The sequence below is a fragment of the Thermobia domestica genome, chromosome 7 (assembly GCF_964235325.1).
Source record: "Thermobia domestica chromosome 7, izTheDome1.hap1.1, whole genome shotgun sequence".
In the NCBI taxonomy this organism is placed as follows: Eukaryota; Metazoa; Arthropoda; class Insecta; order Zygentoma; family Lepismatidae; genus Thermobia; species Thermobia domestica.
Genome location: NC_137460.1, coordinates 15,742,755 through 15,767,409, shown reverse-complemented (window position 1 = coordinate 15,767,409; position 24,655 = coordinate 15,742,755). Strand labels below are relative to the sequence as shown.

At 36.1% G+C, this 24,655-nt stretch overlaps 1 protein-coding gene across 1 annotated transcript in view; it reads left to right on the top strand.

Moving 5' to 3' along the window:
- LOC145689863 (uncharacterized) overlaps nt 1-20,655 on the top strand; it is a 47,794-nt gene extending 27,139 nt beyond the window's left edge. The window contains exon 4 of the mRNA XM_081764132.1: nt 8,023-20,655. Within this exon, the coding sequence (XP_081620258.1) occupies nt 8,023-9,520 (1,498 nt within the window). The 3' untranslated portion in view covers nt 9,521-20,655. The remainder of the gene's footprint in view (nt 1-8,022) is intronic.
- The last annotated feature ends 4,000 nt before the right edge of the window (nt 20,656-24,655 follow it).

Genomic DNA, 24,655 nt, shown 5'->3' with positions numbered 1-24,655 from the left:
TTTTCAAGGGACGCTTAATCGAATACAAGCACCGTGTCGCACTATCTATTCGTCACTATCTATATCATGTACAGTCTTGTTCAAAAAACTTTGCCACCCATCCCTTTTTAAAAAGTCCTGTAGTCTTACATACAGTTACAATTAAAGAAATGTGGGTTTTCTTTGGTCGATTAAGACATTTATTTAGAGTCAAAGCATTATAATTTCCTATTGCGGTTGCAAAAATAACATCTTTTAAAGCAGGGTGAGTGGCCAAGATTTCTTGAACAAGGTTGTACTATAATGAACGTTAATACCGGAAGTAGTTGATTTCAAATACTTACGGTTTGATTAGAGGGTTAAAAGAAGAGTTGGTCCTATTCTTAGAACGTTAACTCAAAATATATATATATAGGGGCCGCGTAGTTCGGTGATAGAGCGTTCACCTCTAGTGTTTGGGGTCCCGGGTTCAAACCCTGCTCCCGCCAAGTGAACTTTGTGGTGGACAAACACCGTGTGCGTGGGTTTTCTCGGGGTTCTCCCGTTTCCTCCCACGTTCTTCATTCCACCATTTAATTCATCTCTCATCATCACCGTCTCCTTTAGTCTAGCCGGCATAACCGTGGGACGTAAAACTCAAAAATTTCATTTCATTTTCAAAATATATACTCTTCTCGCTATCTGTTATAGGTTTTGTTCTATGTAGATTAAATTGAAACCAGAAGTCATAGTGAATTACTTTCATTCTTGATTTTGTTAGAGTGTAAATGATAGACGAAATGTATTCTTGAGATGCTCAGTGGATTGTTGAAAACAGCTTCTCGCTTTCTATTACACTTTGTCCTCTACAGTGTCCAATTTTGAAGTGGGAAATGGTTTATTTCTACAATTTTCAGTTTAATACAGTATTCAGGATGGAAATAAACGGTATTCTTGGAATGCTTAATGGATTGCCGGAACTCGTTTCTCACTATCTATTATTCTTTTTGGTCTACAGTGATCAACGTTAAAGGCAAAAGTGTTTGATTTCTACCGATCCTTGTTTATGATACATCTCTATTAACGAACTCTTCGAGATATTTACTCTAGCTATCAACTGCAAAAAGCAGAATTCGAAAATTCTGCTTCATTCAAGAGTTGCTGAGTAACAGACATACTAACGTACAATATTATTTTAAATATTACTGCGTAATCCTAATAATTACTTACATACTTCAGCGGTTTTGATTGTAATCTAGAAGAGAAGAAAAGGATTTTGAAAAGAAAAAAAGGTGAAGATTATAATTATTATTAAGCCCTATACTAGGATGTTCCTATCTCGTGATCCCGTAAGGTTGAAGACATGAAACGTGGTATTCGGACTGAAATTTGTGTGCTTGCAGGTGTATAAGGTGCGAGGCGATAGGGTGAGCAAACGCGATGATCTGGTAGAGAAGTCAACTAGTATTTGAACTGAAATTCAGTATTCTTGCAGGTATGTGAGATGCGAGGCCGTAGGCCGAGCAAACGCTTATGACTGCAAGTTTGAAATGCAAAGCCTTAGACTGAACAAATTTGTGAGTCTGAGGGCAAAGCCCCCAGCCAGACGAAGACTTGTATTGAATAAACTCCGACGAAGACCCTAAGCAGGCTCACATAATATTTTTTTTTATTAATGTTGAAGTCGGAAGTGATAATAGATTTATACTACTTCCGGTGTTGTAGATAGATTGGATTGGTGACATAATTATATTCTTCGGCTACTTAACTAATTGCAGGAAACTTCGTCTTGCTATCTATTACCGTTTCTGCTCTATAGTGAACGTAAAACAGGAAGTGGTTGATATCTACCATTTCCGGTTTTAGTAGAGGGTGAACGATGGAGATGAAGTGTATTCTTATAATGCATAGTCGATTGTAGAAAACCGAGTTACGGTTTTTGCCCTACAGTGGTCAACGTTAAAAACCAGAAATGGTGTGTCTATCATCCCTGGTGTTAGTGTAGGGTTAAGGATGGAGATGAAGTGTATTCTTGGAACGGTTAATCGATTACAGTAAACAGTGTATTGCTGTTTATTACAGTTTTCTTCATAGGAATCAACGTTAAAAACAGGAAATAGTTATTCGCTACCACTTCCTGTGTTTTTCAAAGATCGCTTCTACCTTCCTACTAACGTCTTTTGCTCTACAATTATCAATCTTAAACCGCAAGTCGTTGATTTCTGCCACTTTCGGTTCAAGAGTCACCTCCATTAATTTTAAAATATGTTTTTCCTACATAATTATGTAATTCTTGGTTTAATTCCAACTAAACTTGATACATATGTGTCTTACAATCTAGAAAGAAATACTCCGGATGGTAAGGAGTACCGTGCAACCCAAGAAGTGGAGATGGGAGAGGTGATATTTTAAAAATAATTGGAAAGGTCGATATTCATGCCGAATCCATAGTTTTCGGGTCAGTCGCTGAGATGGATAATGACAGTTTACGAGCCGTTCAAGTTCATCCCTGAGGAATCGGGAAGGGAAACATCTTGAAAGTAATTGAAAATTATGGATATTAAAGTCAAATTAATAGTTTTCAGGAGTGCTAAGATTAATAGTGGCACTTCTGATACCGTTTAAAAATAAGTTAGAATGCAACTTTTGAGTTTAATTAATGTAAACTTATGCACTAAGAAAAAACTAGGCTATTTCCTATCCAAAGTTGTAGGTGCGAGTATAGAGGGGTTTCTTAGTGTTTTTAAAATATACCTTTTAAATAGCACCATGACATAGAAGGGAGAGAAAGATTTCTGGCCTTTTTTCAACATGTTCTTAAACGTTTATAAGGATTTTTTTCTGTATAACTTAAAGTGGCACTCACTCCGTTCGGAATACTGTTTCCAAAGGGCACTTCGAGTAGCAGGCTGTTACGTATTTTTTTTTTTTTTTATTATTATTTGAAAGGAACAAATTGGTTCTCGTAAGTTTTCGTTAATTGTCCGTTGAATGTTGAAACTTTCTGAGTCCTGAAGGGCATAAATAAAATAAATTAATAAATTAAAATAAGAAAGAATCAACAGATACAGCGGTGTCTTTCTGAAATAAAACTTCGTCCCTGATAGCTGAGTATCATTTTGAGCAATCCAGTAGAAACTGTCTGTTGAGCAAGTAACATAATACTTTGTCAAAGTAACAATTCACATGCAAGTGCACTTAGAGATGATTTTTCCGACCCTTATGTTGCTTTCAATTAAGCAGGATTACTTTCCATTGTCACAAGACCGAGTTATCGTGTTATATAGTTTGTTATTAACACGCAGGAAAGAAGGCTGGTATGTTTTGAACACAAAGTTTTGACTAAGTTTCTTAGCGCGAGCGAAATATTACTTAGCGAGTTACTTAGCGAAATATAGAACTAAAAGAAAATTTTCGTCGCTGTAGTTGATCTTTACAATAGGAATAGATCTACTGTTGTTACACAAATAATAAGTTTTCTAAGATAGGCGGGCCACGTCACTTGCGTCAGTAATACGAATGGGAAAAATAAATTCTTGTTAAAAATCTATATAGATAGTTTAGTACCTCAAGAAGCGATAACAGAATATTATACATTAAGATCGTATGAAAATGGGTGATAGGAATCCAGGGTGACTTGGTTTAATCCAGGGTTATATCTAATAGAAAAGTTTTAGTTCTGCAGCTATGAAACTTTGAGTTCGGTTAATCACATGGTGAATGAATTTCGTATATTACCAGATGTGTTCTAGTATTTAACGGCGAAATGTATATTATATTTTCTTCAGTGCTTAATAATTGCTCTAAAAAGTTGCACATTGCAATTTTAGAACAGTGTAAATTTCTAATTAAACTTTAGGGGTGTTGCAAATATTACCACTTTTCGGTCTTTAGTCATACTTTCGCAAAAATATGCACAATTAGCTCTTTACTGTTTGTAGCCAGCGGATCACACGAAGGTGCGATCTCTGCAAAAAAATGTCCACAAAACCAGTGCACAACTTCGACTTTTGAATTTCACAGTTGATAAATACAACCCGGGGTACCCTTATGCATATTGTGCCCCCGTTCGGGATCTGTGAGGTTTCCATCTTATTATTAGTGGAATGAAATATTGACCAGTTTCAGGACATATTTTGATAAAGGAAAGCGACTCTAACTCTTATAACATAAATTAAATATCTATTTTTTAGAATGTGTTGTTCAAAGCGGAAAATGGATATATTTCCTAAATTTTAGTCCTTAAAGCGTGTGTTTAAAAAGTTATACTTTGTTTAAAAGTTATATAATGTTTAAAACGTTATATCATGTAAAGCCATTAAAATTACGTAGATATACTTAGTAAAGAGGGTCCACATGTTTCTTCCCGCGAACGCTAAGTGTAATAACTCGGAAATGAAACGCTTAATATGAATGTGAATTACGCAGGAAGAAAGTGTTATTCTTTGACATATTTCCCCAAAGAAGTGGAATACTCCACATAACTAACAGGACACGTGATGAACTGGAAAATGGCCTTATTAGCAAGAAAAATGGTCAAAATATTTTATTTGCCTGAAGAGATTTCCAAAGTCCTATGCCACGAGATGTGGAATTCTAGACGTTTAGCATGTTAAAACATCGAAGCAAGTGTATATATTTTGTGTATAAGATGTATGGGTTCACAGCTGAATAACAGTTGATGACATCCTTATAAAAACCTAATTTTCCTAAGATGTATTGTCCCCTATCAAAACTGTAGTTACTGAGTTGCATCACACAATGTGTGATGGATTGCATACAATAAATATTAATTTTATGCAATATGGTAGTGTTGTTCATAACTATGCTACGCAAATTTGCCGATTTCATCTCTTAAAGAGATAACTTGTACACTGATTTTTATGAAAGACTTTATGTTGCAAAGTTCACCTCCCTAACATAATCCAATCTTCTGGCATCTTTTATTTCCGTATATAATTTAAACCTTTGTTCTTGCTCATAGTATCCTCATTCTAATCAAAGTAACGTTACAAATGGAAAGCCGGTTAAGAACAGTGCTACCTGCAATGTAATTTTAATTTTAAGCGATTCACGAGCTAATGGCAGAAATCTGGATGTCAAGTATACGTACTGAGAAGTAATAAGCAGATTGTTCCTCATCTCCCTCTTAAATACAGTATTTTCCAAAACAGTGGTGCACGGACTGTTTATTTTAAATGTTAAGCTTATGTGCTGAGTCTTCTTTTTGTAAAAAGAAAGATCGTGAAATGATAATTTTTGGCGTACATTGGTAATCACCTTCGTCTCGTTATGATACCCATTTCAACAAAAGTAGCGTGATAAAAAACTCCAGTTGGAGATAGGAGCATATTAGAAAATTTATTTTAAATAGATCATCTGCTTTCTTGCTTTTATTTATTTATTTTTTTTTTTTAATATACAGAATTTAGCATTTTACTTTATACGACCTTTTAACTCATAAAGTAAAAATAAATCAACACTGATGTTTCTCACGAGCAAATAATAGTCGGGAGAAGTTGTTTGACATATCCTGCAATAGCGGTCTTGCAATTCCAGTATAGAATTCTGATTTCTCGAGTGGCACATCATCACGTGAAGTGTGTTTAGGAGTTCGAGTTCTGGGCTTTCGGTATCTGTGGCAATGTTAGCCCATCACGTATGAAGAATGGTGTCACTCGGCGATCACACTATCCGGGGAAAAAGAAGGAAGAAAGGATTGGGGAAGAAACGAATCATCTTGCGACCTATATCAGGTATGGTGATGGGCAGTGGTAATATTCCTAGTGGGAAAGAAAATATAAAATGGGAATATTCCCGGTTTCTTTCCTGGCATACGAATTCCCGGGAGAGAATTTATTTCCATTTCTTTACTTTATTTACCAAATTATCAGAAAAATGTGAATAATTACTTTATTATCATTTACTTCTAGGTTTTAAATAATTTGCAGTTTAGAAATATGAAATTCGTTGACGGTTTTTTATGTAACTAATTAATGTGATTTTTTAATTTCCATTTCTATTTACACTCGAAAGTAGCAAAATACTAATTTATAAATGATAAAAGGGATCCAGTTTGTAAAATAATCTAGAAATTGTCTAGAGATGGAGGTGAAGTACTATATATACACCCCGAACCACCATTAGTAATAGACGCCAGTCTGTTTGCCGTCTCTGATTCGAATTTCGCTGTCTGAGGAAGAATCAGACATTGAATAAAGAAATCTATGTGATCGTAAATACATATAGGTTTAAAATGTAATGTTTTCATATCAAAATTAGGGTAGCTTCTCAGGATGTTTCATTAGTACCAGTATTTCCCAACTTGTGCTAATTAGATTTGTTTCCTTCTTTTTACGTATGTAATCATGTACCAACCGTCGTTGGAGAATTTTTGCACCACCATAAATATTGTTCGAAATAGCCTATCTTCTTAAATTAGAGTTTTAATAGTACACTTTAAGAACACAGTAACGAAGCACAGTGTATCCCAAATCAAATATCTGTATATATGCACTGGCATCGTTACGAATTTCCCGAGATACTACATAAGTTTTCTGGCTATTAGCAACGTAATTCGTTTATAACATTTTAAAATTTAGTATGATTATAATATTATTAGTAGGGTTAAATTAAGAAAATCCACTTACATATAAAGCTAAACTGTTACCGGTGTAAAGGCACGTGGACTTTCTATACCAAATGTTTTTCCTACGTATTTACTCGCATGAAAATTATTGGAAGTAAACTTACATTTATGTGTAGTCTCTAAATAACACAAAATAATAGTAAAACAACATATCGTTCAGAATGTACGTTTTAAAGACTTCTCTCAAGACAACACTAATAAGTATACTGTAATAAGAACGAATTTTATTTTGAAATCATAATATAGTAATAGAATGCAATTTTTCTTTGTGTGTTTACATAAATTCCCGGAATATTACCATTTTTGGAAATATTCCCAGGGAACTTTCCGAGAAATATTTTCCCAAGAATTTACCGATCACTAATCAGGTACCACCCCAGCACCTTCCTGGTGTGAATGAAAAGCCAAGGAAAACTTCATTGATAAAGGTTGACCTGAAAGAGCTTTATCAGCCGAGTGCCCCCATCGCGAATCGAACCCGGGACCGCTCGCGAAATCTTTAGCGAGTGCGCTACGCAAGTGCTCAACACCAAGTTAAGAGAAAGCATACAATAGCACACTCTTTTTCGTTTCTTGCAAATAAAGGGTGGTACAGCATGATACCCTTCGATATTCTAGAAACTTTTAACAGTAATAACCCAAGGGAGACGAATGGGCCAATGTATTTTGCTCGTTACTTTAGCGTCGAAATCTGCAATCGTAATATCAAGTATTTCTTTATGTTACGAGGAATTTAAAACTCGATGTTTCTCAAAAGCGTTTATTTCGGAAAAATATTTAGATACGTAACATATCTAACCACGCAATTGTATTACAATAGACATAAGTCTTCAGGTTTATTAAATCTGAAAGTATTGCGAGGATATTAAAAAACGAGATTGGTATACTGCATAAAGCGATATATTTGGTCTCAAATTTTGAAAATTGTAAGTCTTCCATTGTACCTTTTTTATTAACGGTTTCTGGCAGTGGTGATTGCAAAAAGTTTTCGTAATTACTTAACTTTCCACCACTAAACGACATAATGCATAAGAATCTTCAGTGACTTCGTACCTCCATTTTCATGTATAATGATATGATCGTTCCACAGTGTAAGATATGAAGCTTGGTATATACTTAAGTCTGTTATCCTATATATAAATGTAAATAGAATTTGAGATTTTTTAAAAAAGGATATTTGTCTTTGGAGAATTGAAATGAATCGAGTCTCTTCGATATATCTCGGTTCTGTTTTTCACGTAATATAACATATGGCAGCCTGCGTTCTCAGAACATTTTTATACACACAGAGTAAAAAAAAAAAAGAACTATATCTTATTTTTGTTACTGCATTTTACATAAGAGCGTTTGCTATATTTGGTTTTTCAAATTATTTATTTCAATTTCTGTGCCCTTGTTTATTGATTTTTTTTCAGTTTTCGTAACTATACAGCTTCCAGAAAAGTTGATACTTCTAGTACTCAAAAGGAAAACAATTCTGACTCAGATGACAAATCTCATACTTGCGAGGAGTTTTACAAAGACTTTACTCGAATAAATTTGGGAAGAAATATGCAAGAACATACAAGTGCACATCCTCACATATGCCAAGTGTGTGGAAAAGGATTTACTCGTCGGTCTCAATTGATAAGACACATGTTAATACATACAGATCAAAAACCTTACACATGTCAGCAGTGTACAAAGGGATTTAGTCAGAGGTCATATTTGACAAGACACATGTTAATACATACGGATATAAAACATCACACGTGCCATGAGTGTGGCAAAGGGTTTATTGTTAAATCAGATTTGTCGAAACACACGTTATTACATACAGGAGAGAAACCTCATATGTGTCTACATTGTGGTAAGAGATTTCGCCAGAAGGCACACTTGGCAACACACACATTAACACATACAGATGAAAGACCTTACACATGCCAAGAATGTGGACAAGGATTTTGTCTAAGGTCAAATTTGGCAGCACACATTTTGATACATACAGGGGAAAAGCCTCGCACTTGCGAACAGTGTGGGAAGAGATTTGCTCGTGTGTCGCATTTGAAAAGACACATATTAACTCATAGTAGTGAGAAACCTCACACGTGTAAAGAATGTGGTAAAGGATTTATTCAAAAATCGTATTTGACAAAACACATGTTAGTTCATTCAGATAAGAAAGCTCAAACTTGCTGTGAGTGCGGCAAAACATTTATTTCTGTATCACATTTGACAAGACACATGTTAAATCATACAGCTGAAAAACCTCACACGTGCCAAGAATGTGGAAAGGGATTTCTTCATAAGCGGTATTTATCATTACACCTCTCAATACACGCAGGCGAGAAGCCTTACACGTGCGAACATTGTGCAAAAGGATTTCTTGAGAAAACAAATTTGAGAAGACACATGTTGGTTCATTCAGGTGCAAAACCTCACACATGCGATGAGTGTGGAAAGGGATTTAGTTTTAAATCATGTTTGGTAAGGCACACGTTAATGCATAGAGGTGTAAAACCTCACACGTGCCAAGAATGTGGTAAAGGATTTATCGTACAATCAGATTTAGCAAAACATGTATTTATTCACACAAGTGAAAAGCCTCACAGATGCCTAGAGTGCGGAAAAAAATTTAGACAGAAGTCTAATTTGTCAACACACATGTTACTACATAGAGGTGTAGCGCCTTACACGTGTCATGAGTGTGGCAAGAAATTTGGTCTAAAGGGTAATTTAGCAACACACATGTTAATACATAGCGATATAAAACCTCATATGTGCAATGAGTGTGGGGAGAAGTTTAGACAAAAGATTAGCTTGACAACCCACATGTTAAAGCATAGAGGTATAAAACGTCGCACGTACCAACAAAAAGCTATTCGATTTATTGTAAATTCACATTTAAGAAAGCGAGCTGATACATGCAATTAAAAATATCACACGACCCAAGGTAATATGGCAAGACAAGTATTATTACATACAGGTCGAAAACCTCACACGTGGCAACGTTGTATAAATAGATTCTCGTCATATATGTCTAAAAAAGTGGAGAAGAATTTGCTACAAAGAGACAATTGGCAACGCAACTAATATACGTAGTGTTAGAAATGTGGTTTGAATGTGAGAAAAATTTAATCGATATACAGATACTCCAAATAAACTTCTACGCATACAAGTGTAAAACACCATAGGCATCAACTTAATTATATCATAAATACGTTCACAAGTTTGAATGTAAATAACACAGAGAATATTAACATCAAGGCAATTTATTTTGATCATGTTTTACACTTATATGTTTTACAGCTGTGCACGAATCATTTTTAGAAAATGTCTCCACTTGGCCTTGATGCGGGCACGAAGTCTATCCGGCCACTGATTAATGGCATTACGCACGACGTCCATATGAAAATTGTTCACTGCTCGTGTTAAAATTTGTTTCGGGCTGTCAACAGGTGGATGCCGTTTATGGCAGACCTTTGCCTGAAGGACTGTCCAAAGTTTGTAGTCGAACGGGTTAAGGACGGGCTACTAGAAGGCCAATCAGCGGTAGAAATGAAGTCGGGGACGTTCCGTGCCAGCCAGTCCTGGGTTGTTTTCGCTTTGTAGCCCGGAGTGGAATCTCGCTGGAAGGTCCACATTTCTCGAAAGAATACGGTAGCAGACAGTGATTTCACTATAGGTGTTAGCACTGTGTCCTGGTACACCTTGGCAGATGTTTTAACACCTTATTCGCAAAAATGCAGCTAGGTTGTGCCTGAGTAGCTCACACCCCACCAAACTTGCTGAGGCGCGATGATGTGCCCTCTGAACCCTTGGAGCTGCATCAGTAGCTGCAGTAGATCTGGCATACACAGGTGATTTTAGGCGTGCTCAATTGTAAACACCTTTTCGTCAGTGAACAGAATCTTTCTGTGGAGATTGTTGGCATAACACCTCAACAGTCTCTTTGACTTAAGGACCCTCTGCGACGTTAATGTTTGGGTCAGAAAGTGACCAGTCCGCCTCTTATATGCCCGTAGATGTAGGTCAATCCTGAGCACACCAGAGGTGGAATTTCTGCTGACGTTCATCTCAGCAGCCATCACACTGTGTTTGAACAGGATTTCATCGAATTCTTGCTCTGACTGCTTTCTGAACCCGCGGGGTTCGTACCGTTCGTGGTCTGCCACTCCTTTCGCGGTCAGCTACTGTTCCCGTCTCAATGTGTCGCTGTATGGCGCGATACACGAATCTCTTGTTGATTTGTAGGAGTTTCAGGAGGTTGAAAATCTCACCTGCTGTCTTCCCTACCTTCTGTAGTGCAATTACTGCTACATGATTTTGGTAATCGTCCCACTCTATCAGAACTCAGTACAATATCAACGTATGTCATGAACAGTCAAACACACACTACAGGTATCTTCCGCTTTATACACAGATGGCAGCACTGCCACTCCGGATGCCAACAGCGCCACTCCAAACTTTTTGATAGTATTTATGATATAACTAGGTAGAGTACGGGAAAGTATTTGGTCATATTCAAATGTGATAAAACACCTTCAAACCATATTTGAAGGGTAAGGGGGGAAATACGAAATGTTACAAAAATGCATTTTCGAGAAAACGGCGGTTTTAAAATTGAAAACCGCGTAAGAAAGTATAGAGTCACTCAAATCTTTTGCCTTTTTTACATGGACATTTCTATATCTACGCATGCATAGCATATACCGTCAAATAGTACTACGAATCACCAACAAATAGGACAATGCACTCGATAAAGCACACACGGGGTCATTCCTTCTTTCTACCCTTCATTTGTAAGGCTCTCTAATCGATATTTTCCTATATATTAAGGGAGAATTCAAAATTTAATGTCTGTATGATTTCCTTTATCAGACTGCTTGAACTGTATATTATCTCGCAAAGATTTAATTGACTCAAAAAATATTTCTCAAGCCTGTCGTGTAAATTACCAGATCACACATACTGGTGAATGTTTTGGGCATAGATTAACTAGGCGCAAGACTCACGATTCCTGTCCGCTTTTTTGAGCTCCGGTCATTTAAATATTACTTACACGTGTGTATATACCATTTGTAATAGTTACTACACTCAACTCAAATATTGTACTCATAAGCTTGTCACTGATGTGCAGTGCTAGTTCGACTTTAGAATAAGAATACTTTGCAACGTAAGCTATCACGTCTTCTGCGGTAAAAATCGACAATGAACCACCGCTTGTACCATGTTGTTTTATTAACAATTGTCTAAACTAAGATTAGAAAATTATATGTTTACATTCCGTTTGGATGTAAATATTGAACTCCGGCGTCCCTATTCAAGGGCTATAAGCACATCGTACAACAAAAAATGATATTGTGTGGATTCGGCATGAGTTTTCGCAGAAGCATTTACCACTTAAAAGCCAATGGTAAATTATTACATCAACAATGTTCTATATGAAAAAGGTGTGAAAGAAAGTACTCAATTATATCTCAGAAAGCTAACTAAAATGTATAATAAAAATTTAAAGTCAAACCGTGAGAAAAATCTGGCCTCAGTTTATGGAAGCTATTTACAGAAGGGAGATTAGAAGTTGAAGAATCTCTGAGAAACGAAACCAGACAATGTTTAAGCTTTAGAGGTTGAATCGCTACTACTGATAGATTACATTCAAGTTAAGATAAATCTTACATGAAAAGTTCTCAGTTTGACTCTTGATAACATGTATGAAATTCTTATGAAGTGTTTCGCACACTAACCATTATATACTAATTAGTGTCGAGAAAAAGCTTATGCATATTTTGGAAAATCGACATTTTACGACATGTTGAAAAATTATAAGAAAAATGATTCCGTTTGCAAGAGCGTGATTTCACAATAGGGATCAGTCATATTATATGTTCAATTATTTTTTATATTTTTTCATTTTTTTAAACTGACTTTTAACGCTTAACCAATCAATATTTTGAAAAAATTGTTGATTTCATTTAGTGATATTTTGAGTATCTTTAAAGGTTTTTGTGAGTCTGTATTATGATTCTAGAAGCAATTGTTAACTGTTATACTAAAAGATACATTGTTTTCATTTTAGCACATATTTTTTCAAATAGGATATAAAATTCCAAGACATATTGTTTTTCCAGCATGTCATATGTATGCTGGGTACCATTCTATCATTTGGCTGATGTAAATGAACAAACCCTTCAAAACCTGCATTTTTAACCTGAAAAAAAACTGCTGCACATTTTCGACCGAGAAAGGTTTGAAAACAAACTTAAGTAAAGTTCTTCACTTCTTTCTACAATGGAGCTGATTATGAGTTACCGTATTGAATCATGAAAAATGGGAAATTAAATTAATTGCTCTAAAATATTTATATCGCATCCTATCGTTTTCGTAATTAAGTCATCATAATACTTAAAAACGGTTAAATATCCCCTGGACCTGTAAAATCTCCAGCATACTATATAACTTGGCTCAATAATTTCACGGTCTTCTGGTTTGCTGAATTGTGTTTTAGAATTTTTTAAAGCATCGAAGCTCTATGGAACGGGGACTTACAGCTTTATATGGGATACAAACGACATGAGTACTCAGACCACATGGCTAGGAGTGAATTCACATAGTTTATTTATTCTAGCTTTCTCTTATTTCAATGCGTTAGCTCTTAATTCAAATAATTATTCAAATGTTTGCAATGCTATGCTACAATTGAAATTATATGCATGCACTGAGATTTACGGAAATTATGTGTCTTCACTGAGAATTAAATACGGAAACATGAAATTAAGGTAGAAGTAGTAAACTATACATTCTGTTGAATAGGGCTTGCTGTCTTTTTCTTTCAATTTTTACGATTATGCCAGGCAAGATTAAAGACCGTGATAAATGGATAGTATATATTAAATGTGCTAGACGAAATTCGAATATTTTGAGCCAGTTGAACTGCACAGACGCAAGGTGAAAACATTTCTGAAGTTCTATCGCCGGACGGACCAAGAAACGGATTACGGCAGTTACCTTATGACATTCCCCAAGTGTACAAATGCCAGCTCAATGGCCTTATCGTGTTTACACTCTTGAAGCGGTGCATGTTCTATCATCCAGTCCGCACCCCCTCCGGCCTGTAAAAATTCGGTAAAGAGAAATGGTATATCATACACGTGATCCAACTGGAATGCATTCTCCGGGTAGGAAATTTAGAAGGGAAGAAATACTAGTTATTACTTAGAATTATTTATGAAAACAAAGCATTTCTTAGGAAGGCAGCATCAAATTCGGCTCTATGTGCTGTATATGCAGATTAGTAATATCGTCAATTTAAATTACATCCTCTGCCTGTAGTTATTTTGTGTATCAAGAATGCTCTTCTAATTCTGTAGTCAATATACATCTTTATATGTATATACAGGGGGTCCATAAAGTCCTTTGCCACCCCTAAAACTCGGAAACGGTGAAATACATGTCAAAACAAAAAAGCACGTATTTAATCATTTCAAAAGTATCACGTGTTGAGAGAAACAAAGTTGCCCCATGGTCTCTTGGAGGGTCCCACACGGGGTCCCACTCCAAATTTTAAAATGGCAAGAGATGTTAGATAGTATATCGTTTGAAAACTATTTTCAAAAGAAAGACAATGGGATAAGTTTCGATGTTCTATAGTAAACCTGTACGAAATAGCGGCAGGTCAAAATCTTAATACAGTTTGCATTGAAAAGTCTTTGGCCACCCCTAGATATCTGAAATGTCTCAACAGATATTTAAACTGAAAAACACGTATTCCATCATTTCAAAAGTACCATGTATTGAGGAAAACAAAGTTGTCCCAGACGGGGTCCCACTCAAAATTTCCAAATGGCACGGGGTGTCAAGTAGTATATCCTTTGAAAGCTATTTTTAAAAGAAAGACGATGGAATAAGTTTCGATGCTCTATAGTAAACTTGTACAAAATGACGGCAGGTCGAAATCTTAATACAGTTTGCATTGAAATGACTTTGTCCACTTCTAGAAATCTGAAATGGCTCAATTGATATCAAAACTAAAAAACACGTATTTCCTCATTTCAAAAGTACCACGTATAGAAGGAAACAATGTTGGCCCAGGGTCTCTCGGAGAGTCCCAGACGGGGTCCAACTCAAAATTTTCAAATGGGAAAGGGGATTAATTATCGTTTGGAAGCTATTGTTAAAAGAAAGTAGATGGAACAGGTCTTTTGTTTCAATACCAACCCTGCGTGCAATGGCGGGGGATTAAAATCTTAACATGACCTTCACCGAAAAGTCCATGTTACTTCCAATGATCCGAAACGTAAAACATAAGATATCAAAACGCTAAAAGGAGTGTTTCCTTATTTGTTAAGTACAGCTTTTCGATGTACAAATATTTGTCGCAGAATCCCTGCAGATTCCTAAGTGGGTTGCAACTTAAAATTTGCGAATCGGAAAGGGGTCAAGTACCATATTGTTTGAAAGTTATTGGTAAAAGAAAGATGATACAAGTTCGGAACGGCTATGCAACGGTGTCCGGAAGAACAGGGATTGGGTGAATTGATAGATATGTGAACACTCACATCTATTGAAAGGTTTAATTAACTGGATGCCATGTCTACATTACTAATTGAGACAATACTATTTCAAGTACAAGTGTGCCTACTAGTATTTCTGACGTTACTACTAATATTACTATTACAAGTAGTAGTACTATTATTAGTATTATTACAATTTGCTTTACAAGGCTGTCTGAACTTTTTTAGTCCCCCGCCATTTCATACAGGGCTAGTGTACCCACAAGACTTGCTCCATCTTCTTTCTTTTAACAATTTCTTTCAAACGGCCATTTACAACTTTTGCGTTGATCCCCGTCTGGGACCCTATAAGGCACCCTAGAGCAACTTTATTTCCCTCAATACGTGGTACTTTTGAAATTATAAAATACGTGTTTTTCAGTTTTGATATCTGCAAACTTTTTGACCTGCCGCCATTTTGTACAAGTTTACTATAGAGCATCAAAACGTATTCCATCGTCTTTCTTTTGAAAATAGCTTTCAAACGGTATACTACTTGAACCCCTTGCCATTTGAAAATTTTGAGTTGAACCCTCTGAAGGACCCTGGGGCAACTTTGTTTCCCTCAGTATGTGGTACTTCTGAAATAATGAAATACGTGTTTTCTCGTTTTGACATATTTCACCGTTTCCAAGTTTTAGGGGTGGCAAAGGACTTTATGGACACCGTTTGAAAATTGCACACTGTTTGCAAGATTTGAGTTCACTAGCTAGCCAAGGTTTCAGACGTGGAACATAATATTTATAGCGTATCGTCCAATCGAGTAAAAGCCTACATGAGTAAGTTCACTGTGATATTCTTGAAATAAAGCAGGTTTTAGTGCGCCCGGAATAGACTACCAAACGAGTTTGCGAGGCACGATACATTTTCCTGTATAAGATGTTCTTCCTAAAAACGTACTTTTTTGTGAGACGTTGAAAGGTTGGATCTGGTTCATTTTTAGTGTTCAAAGTCATAATAATTTGGCCAAAAAAAACGGTTCTGAAGTTGAAGATTTGGAAGGTCAGTGTTGTTATCTATTATAGTAAAAACAGTAGGAGGAGTGTCCTCCAGGAGTAGGTGGGTCTGGTCAGTATCGGTATTATTGGTAAAGAAAACGGCATCGGGAGTGTCATCTTGTTCTAAGGCAATGGTGTCTGGTGGGACGTCTAGAGGAAAACGGCTAAATAGATCAGCAACTGCACTGGACTGGCTTTTTGCGTGTTTGATTGTAAAAGTGAAAGTGTTGATATAAGTGATCCACCGGAGAATTTTTGCGTTAGGGACAACAGTTTTCCTAATAACGAGGAGAGAAATGTCAGTGATCAAGGTAAAATGTTTTCCTAAATGGTATTTTTCTAATTTCTTAAGAGAAAAGAAAATTGCATATAATTCCTGATGAAAAACTGGAAGTGGGTTGACAGTTTCTGGATGCTTAGAAAAAACATAACAGACGGGCTGAATGACATTAGAGCTAAGGTCTTTTTGTAACAATACGGCGCCAACGCCTAGGGCTGAGGAAACGCACATTAAAATATGTTCTGTGTTCTTTGTTGAGTACAAAGCAAGAACTGGTGGAGAAGTGAGAAGGTGCTTCATCTGGTCGAAGGCACGTTCCCGTTCAGGTGTCCATATTAATTTGCGATTTCCATTCGAAATAGCTTCATAAAGTGGGGCTAATATGAGAGAAATGTAAAGGAAGAACCTCCTAAAGTAATTAGCCGAAGCTAACCAACTCTTTAACCCTTTTATGGTGGTCGGTTTTGGTGCATTGGTGAGAGCAGCGTTTTTTTTTTAGGATCAGATTTGACTATGATTTTCCACAATATGTCCTAAGCATTTAATCCGTCTAGCGCCAATATTGATATTTTTATATAAACAGCAAGGAATGTTTTGCAGCTGTGTGAAAAAATGCGCGTAAAACTGTCACCATGTGGTCAAAAGAATCAGCATGGATAAACGTCATCTACGAACGAAGTAATATTATTGGTGTATAAATCCCGAAAAATAGTTTGCAGTGCCTGTCGTATTGAAATAGATGAATTTTTGAAACCCTGTGGAATAGAAGCGAGTTCCATATGATTGAAGGGCAAAGAGAGGCCCTTTAAACTAAAGGTTGTTGCAGGGCGATCATCAGGATGAAGGGATAATTGATGAAAGGAGGAATGAAGGTCAAAACTCGTAAACCACGTGGAATCACTAAGCGAGTCTATTACGTCCTGTGTGTCCTCTAATAGAGAAGCCAAAGTACGGCATTTACTATTGGGAACCCTCAAATCAAATACGGTTCTGAGAGATTCAGAATTCGGTTTTAAAACAGAGGATGTAGTTTTTATAGGGAGAGTCTGATTTTTTAAATATCCCTTGGTTCAAAAGTTGATAACTAATTCTCTCGCTTTGGGCCTTAACTTGTGCGGAATTGCAAAAGAGTTACACTGAAATGGAGTTTTGACTTCTAAATCTAATGTTGCCACAAAAGAATCTATGTTGGTAAAATGGTCACTTGCCCATTGAAATAAAAAGGAATATTCGGAAAGTAATTCCGGAGTTTGAGCTTGTTCCTTATTCATGTCTGGAGACAGCTGAAATTTACTAATATCTATAAGGTGACCAATTTCTTTAAGACGTTTTTCTTTGCTGCGTGCCGCATCTTCGTCTGTAGGAAAATATGGTTGCCTAACACTCAAGATATTGTGGCCATTTTCTCGTTGGGAAAAGAGAGAACCTATAACTACTGGATTATGAGCTTGAATCGTTTGCTTTTTGCTCGTTAGTTTATCTAACGGTAGAACAAGGTTTTGTGTGGAAACTACAGTATGTGCTATATAACATTTACTTAAATTCCGAGAAATCGGTGTATGTATGCGAAACTGCGTCAGGGAATAACCATTAGTAGCAAGTGGTACGAATCTAACAGAATGAGAAGTAATAACAGTAGTGCGCCGCGCAAAAAAATACAACCTGAGTTTTGGAGTGTTTTTGAAACAAAAGCGAGATGTTAATACTAACTGGGTTTTTATCTTTTACAGTATGTGGCATTTTTCCAAAATGTTTCAAGGACAAAGTGCCTTTTGAGTAATCCAAAATGTATTGATGATCTTACAAAAAACGTGATGAAAAAAGGGGTGGGAAATTTTTGAAGGGAACTAATCGAAAAAGAATGGAGTAATTGCGACCATTGAAGTTAATTTTGAGGATAGTAGTGTGATTTAATTGCACAGGTTTATCTGACAGGCCGTGGAGAAGGGATGGGAGATGGAAAGTATGGGCGTCTGGTTCCAGTAAGTCAAATGGAAAAAATCCCACGTCTGCACCACTATCTAGGCAAAAAAGTAAATCTTTGTTTGCGTAAGTGCCTCGTATATAGGGAGAATTACCCTTGAACTGCAAGGGAAGGGTATGGTAGTCCTGGTTGGTCGCGGTGGGAGAGAAAGTGGAAGAGAGATGGGAAGATTGTGTGGTTAACGCGCGAGTGGGTGAGTCCCGCGCTAATTTAGGCCGTTGTTTGAATTCTTAGGCGTGTTTTGTGGTCCCAGGGACAGGAGGGAACGGAGGTGGGGGATACTGGAAAAAAGGATGATAAACGGGTAGGGAGGAATAGATATTTGGGTAGACTGTGTGGTTAAAACATTCTGCGATGGAGATTGTTTGTTCTGACTCGATCGCCACTGTTTCTTGGGGTTCTTTCGTTTGGTATTGTTTGCAGGTAAAGGTTCGTTTATGAAGTTATGAGAAGGATGGTAAGGGGTTGAAGAAGTGTGTTGGCAGCATTGATATTGCTGTGGGTTACAGATAGTGCAGGAGGGAGTACTGAAGTTGGTGGTATGGGAATGTGGGAGGGAAGTGGAGTGCAAGGAACACATGGGGTTGAGGTGGAAACAGAGAAATGAAAATGTGGAGGAGTCGGCGAAGAGCAGTTTTGATAGAAGGTTGTGAGAGCATTGGTAGGATGGGAATGTGGGAGGAAGGAAGAGGAAAGTGAGTGAGTTGAGTTCGGGAAAGAAGATCGGGATGGTTTGGAGGAGTAGAAGCGGTTATGAGGACTTGGAGAACGGGAACGGGGAGACGCAAAATGGACAGATGTAAATTGGGAATTTGAAAGAGTATTAACATGGAAACGGAGTTGAGATATTTGATCTTTTAGTTCGGAAATAGCCTGCGCTGTTGGATCGGTCGCGGTGGTAGAATGTGTCTTTTTTTCGGTTTCCCAATTGTGAACAAGGTGGTTGGTTCGTTCCAGTAAGGTTACTTCCTCTAGGAGGGTAGGATAGTCAGGAATTGAGCGTGTCTCGAACCAACGAATGTGTTCAGGTAACATATTAGAAACACAATCTAACAAAAATTCCTGAAAGTTTAGCTGGATATAAGCTTGGTCTGCTAAATGCTTTTTGGAAAAGACATAATGGGAGAGAGGTTCGTTGGGGACCTGAACGTGTGAACGGTATTGGTGAATACGGGAACGAGGGAACTGATCTTGACCAAACTGACGTAAGAATTTTGATTGGATAGTTACCCACGGTTTGGATGAAAAGTTTTGGGTGGAAAACCAGAAATAATTGGGTCCAGCTAAGGATTTCTCAAAAATTTGCACACATTTCGAGTCTGACCAATTATTAACTAAAGCGATCTTGAGAAAATTCTTTAAAAATAATTCCGCGGATGGGTGCGTACTTGGATCGTATATGTCGGGAATGATGGAAACTGTACAAGAAGTATTATTGGTATTGTTGTCTGAAGTGGAATGCATGGTGAGTGGTATGAAAGATGCTTGCCTATGAGTTATAGGCATATCATAACAATAAAATGAAATATGAAAAATAAAAGACTTGCCTTACAAGTATATGAAATGTATACAAGACTGTCTTAACAACGAGAGTTTAAATTCCTCAGGGGGAGCCATAAGACGTTTAAAAAAACATGAGATTAATTGCCATAAAGCGGGTAGTATAGTGCTTGAAAGGAGACAAACAGATTCTTAGAAGAATAATATAAAACGTGATTTTATTGCATATACGTACATAATGTATGATCGCCACCAAATGTTAAGAGAGAAATGAATAACATTTAAAGAGAAGATAATAATTAATATTTCGATTTACACAAGGTTACATATTCTCGTTCTTATGTTAAGACTGCATGGACAGAGTTCATGGTTGCGTACTTACACTTGGCTGAAGTCCATGATCAGGTACAGTCAATTGACAGCTGAGTCTGCACACCACTAACGCTAAGATTGAAGAACGCCACTGTAAACGATGTTGTGCGTTGAGGTTGAGTTGTGATTGTAATGTGATGATTTTTGTAAGATTTGTAGAGTATATATATTTATACTTTCCATACTTTCATTTTCTATTTCGGATTTGAGAAAATAGGATTGTTTATTTTCCCTTGTAAAAGTCTTCCGTGTTTACAATATTTCTTTTTAGGTTTCACTATTTTTACCAGGATGTTTTTCGATACTTTATTTAAAATATGTCACCTTTACTTGTTTATTGTTTGGTTTCCCCGAGAGATTAAGAAAATACTTCAGTTTTTAGTACCACAAAATAAAAGAATGTCTTAATATATATATATATATATATATATATATATATATATATATATATATATATATATATATATATATATATATATATATATATATATATAAGTGTGTGTTTACGGTTAAGAGTATGTGTCCTTGTTAGAACCTAACAATATACCGTCGAAACCGTTTATAACAGACTCCAAAGGGACAACAAATTTATGGTTGTTAAACCCAATCGTCGCACAAACCGCGTTTGCCTTTTCTTCCTCAACATTTCGTATCTTAGTTTTAGGCTGTAAACTTACGTCATAAATGAACAGAATAAAGCTAAAACTTCCAAAAACACAACTGAAATACAGTACATAAAATACAATATTTGTGGAGTGGGACTGAAGAGGATTTTTTCTTCTAATGTTTATACGGTACGTACAACAATAATACTGTATGGCAATAAAATATAAAAGCTTATAATAAGTGAGGAAAAGACATCAACCGTGTAAATTGTTCGATAATGTCGTACACGATTTTAGCGAACGAATGAAACAAAATGTTAAGAATATGAAAATAAACATTACATTGTTGTCAGCAATCTCCAAACACGTAACAAAATTCAACATTCAACGTTATGGCCGGTACATTTCTCTGATAATGTGATAAAAATATATTGTTTTATACATGTCGCAATAAGCAGTGCTGTACTAATCGCTTTTTTTTTTAAATACAGTTTTTCTATAAGATTTAGACGGGATCATTAAATTTCGCCGTTATAGTCAATAGGTCGCGAAAAGGAATGTTTTTATAACCGGTTTCAACTGTACAGGGTATGTTCATTAAGATGGTATTTTCATATGAAATAAATTATCCGTTGAAGCACAATACAAAACTGTAAACTATAGCTGGCCAAATGAAAGAAATGTCATAACTTCTAGCTCAATAACAATTTATTCTTGTCAACTTTCTCGGAAACAATGGATGGAAATTCAATTCTAGACATCCAATTTTACTCATCTTGATCTGAAATATCGTAGTACGACCTCATCTTTAGGAAATATTAAAGTTTGAAAAAAAAACAATTTAGAAGTTAATCATAATGTTGAACTTCATCCCATTAACCATACAACCTACTGATTACTTCGTAGTGTAATAATGAAAACCATAATGTATTTATAATATACTGGTTTAATACTACTGGTATAATATGGCTTAATAAACCATAATGAGTAATTGTTATACACTTCATATTAATAGGTGACGTTCTTAGTTATAACATCAGTTTTTAGGACTCAAATAAATTTATTGAAAATTTCTCAAGAGTATTTACTTCCACCTATCTAATTTTGTTCAGTTTCATATTGTTTAAGATGTATTGATATAAGTCTTCCCATTTCCCTTTCTTTTTACCTTTAATCGCTAATGCTACTGTAGGCGTTATCTAGGCATGCTTTTTCTACAATAACTAAAAGTGTTGTTATCGACAACGTTTAATAAAAATATGCAGCGTCAATCAGTGATGAAACGAGTCACATGAACTTCCTGACCCTTGTCCTAGTAGCAGTCAGACAAAGTATGCCTCAAACATAACGAAACAACGTCCTACGCTCACAATTATTCTCGCACCAACATAGTTCTATATTTTTTTTCTCTTCTCATCAAAGATTTCGTTTTCTTTCTTCCTGTTTATTTAAATCCCAGCTCACTGAATTATAGATGTAAGTCTATCAGAGTGTACATGTAACAAAATCACACAAAAATGTCAACCTGCATGGTGTTCTTTAAGATGAATAAAATTTAAGATAGGAAAATACTAAAACGGCCGAACCGAATATCTCACAGAGATGAAATTGAAATTATATATTTTAGTTCTTTCTATCACGTTAAACCGCGTTGGCTAATAGTCCAGTAAAATATCAAATGTTGATCAGACCTAACTAATTCAAATGGAATTGAAACTTTGTATTTATTCACTGGGCAATCCTCATCTCCTCCGGAAAAGTCACCAGAAAATTAATGTCAGGTTTTGGAGTTATGATGTCACCAGTACGGTCATCGACGAAAGTTGTACCGTTATTCTTGAGCTTGCATCAGCCACCACCTATTCGAGGTAGTCATTTCGTTTCTGCGCTAAAAGATGGAGAACTGGAAAATATGCAAAAGATAATATTGTGTATGGACTAGTCTGATATCGGGAAGAACTGTTTGGAAAATAAACTAAATAAAATATATTGTATGTACCTCTCTAATATCGGGAATTGTAGTAACTAATACTGAAATTTTTGTTATATTTATGGAACATTATGATGGTAAAGTCATAATAATGTTTAAAATATGGTATATGCCTAATAATATGGCCAGAAAAGAAGTACTGATCGTTCAATTAGCTACAAAATAACACGAATATACTTCGCTATTTTTACATGTAAGACAGTCATGTGAAGTTACTGAGTGAACAATGTCTTTTCCGTTATTACATATGTTTTAGCTCGGATTCCGTTGTATTCCGTTAAATTAATAAATGTATCAAGCAGTGGTTGCCTTAGAGTTCTACAAGGAAATCACAATGGCATACAATAGCGATGAAGCTGTTTTTCTCTCATTACCCCCCCCCCCTTCCTCCGCTTCGCATTGCAAAATCATCCCCTGGCTTTCGGGCCTTCAGCGATATTTTAATTTGAAGGCATATTTTAAAATTCTGATGTTAGGTGCAAATCGTGCAGGAAAAAATTACCATTCTATAGTCATATATCCAATGTATATGCGTTATATACATAATTATTTAACTTAACTTTACGAACTTTACACTCAGCAAAAATAGTTCAAGGTACGTATTCAAAAGGCAAAAAACAATTAATGTTGCCAACAGTACTAAACCTATTTCTTCAATTGAATTTTCTAAATCGATTGTGTAAATGAAATGAAATTTCTAGTCGTATATCCCTTCAGAGGCTTTAGACTAAACGAGATGGATGAATTAATGAAAGTGAATTATGAAATAATTGGTGAAATGAGAATGCGGAAGGAATTGGAAGAACCCAGGGAAAACCCATGGATACAATATTGCTCAATACGAACTCACTTGGGTGGGGATCAAACCACAGACCCCTCGCACTAAAGATGAGTGTTCTACCACTAACCCACCGTGTCCCTCCTCAATAGATCCTGAAGAAAAAAACATTGGGTTACATACCCACTAACATACATATTTGAAAGCAAGGGCGTACGCAGAGGGTAGGACATGGGTTTTCGGACCCCGCCCCAAACCGAAATCCCAACTTTTCTGTAAATGTACTTCAAACTTAGTGGTATTTTACAAATTTTTAATACACGTTATCCTCATATTCAATTTGGACATCTAAAATAAATCCCTAAGTATGTCGCAGCTTAAGAGTATAATTCGAAACGGATACAAATACTAAATAATTGTAAAAGGCTAACTAGTTTCATTTCTTACACATTTGTTTACTTACTTCTGAACAAGAGACACAATAATATTTTCATGATACATTGAAACAAGTATGTGTTCAATTTCGATCGTTTCTGAAGCAAATGAGTAATGCATTGGACTACATTTTCAGCATTGAAACGTAGACTGACTGCTTAATGTACACTCAGAATATTCGTTTTTTTTTTTTTTTTTTCGAGAATTGAAGCGCTTGGAGGATAAAGGTGTTATGTAACAAATTGAATATAACGGGAAAATTGACTTTGACAACTTTGTTCCTTAACATACCGCCTTCATCCTTTCTAAATACCTGGGCCCAGACGAGGACTCACTTAATAAGGTGTTATGCGGCATGATTAACATATAGCACGTACATGAACCGCCAGAATGCAACATTTCAAAAAATGTAACATAACACCTTTATCCTCCAAGCGCTTCAATTGAATCCTGGCATCCCATGCCGAAGGCGCGTTTACAAAGCACGAGAAAGCTTGAAAATATGCACGAAGCTTTACGACTCTCCAGGGAACCGAATTTTCTCACCTATTCTTGTTAGTGGTGTACCTTATGCT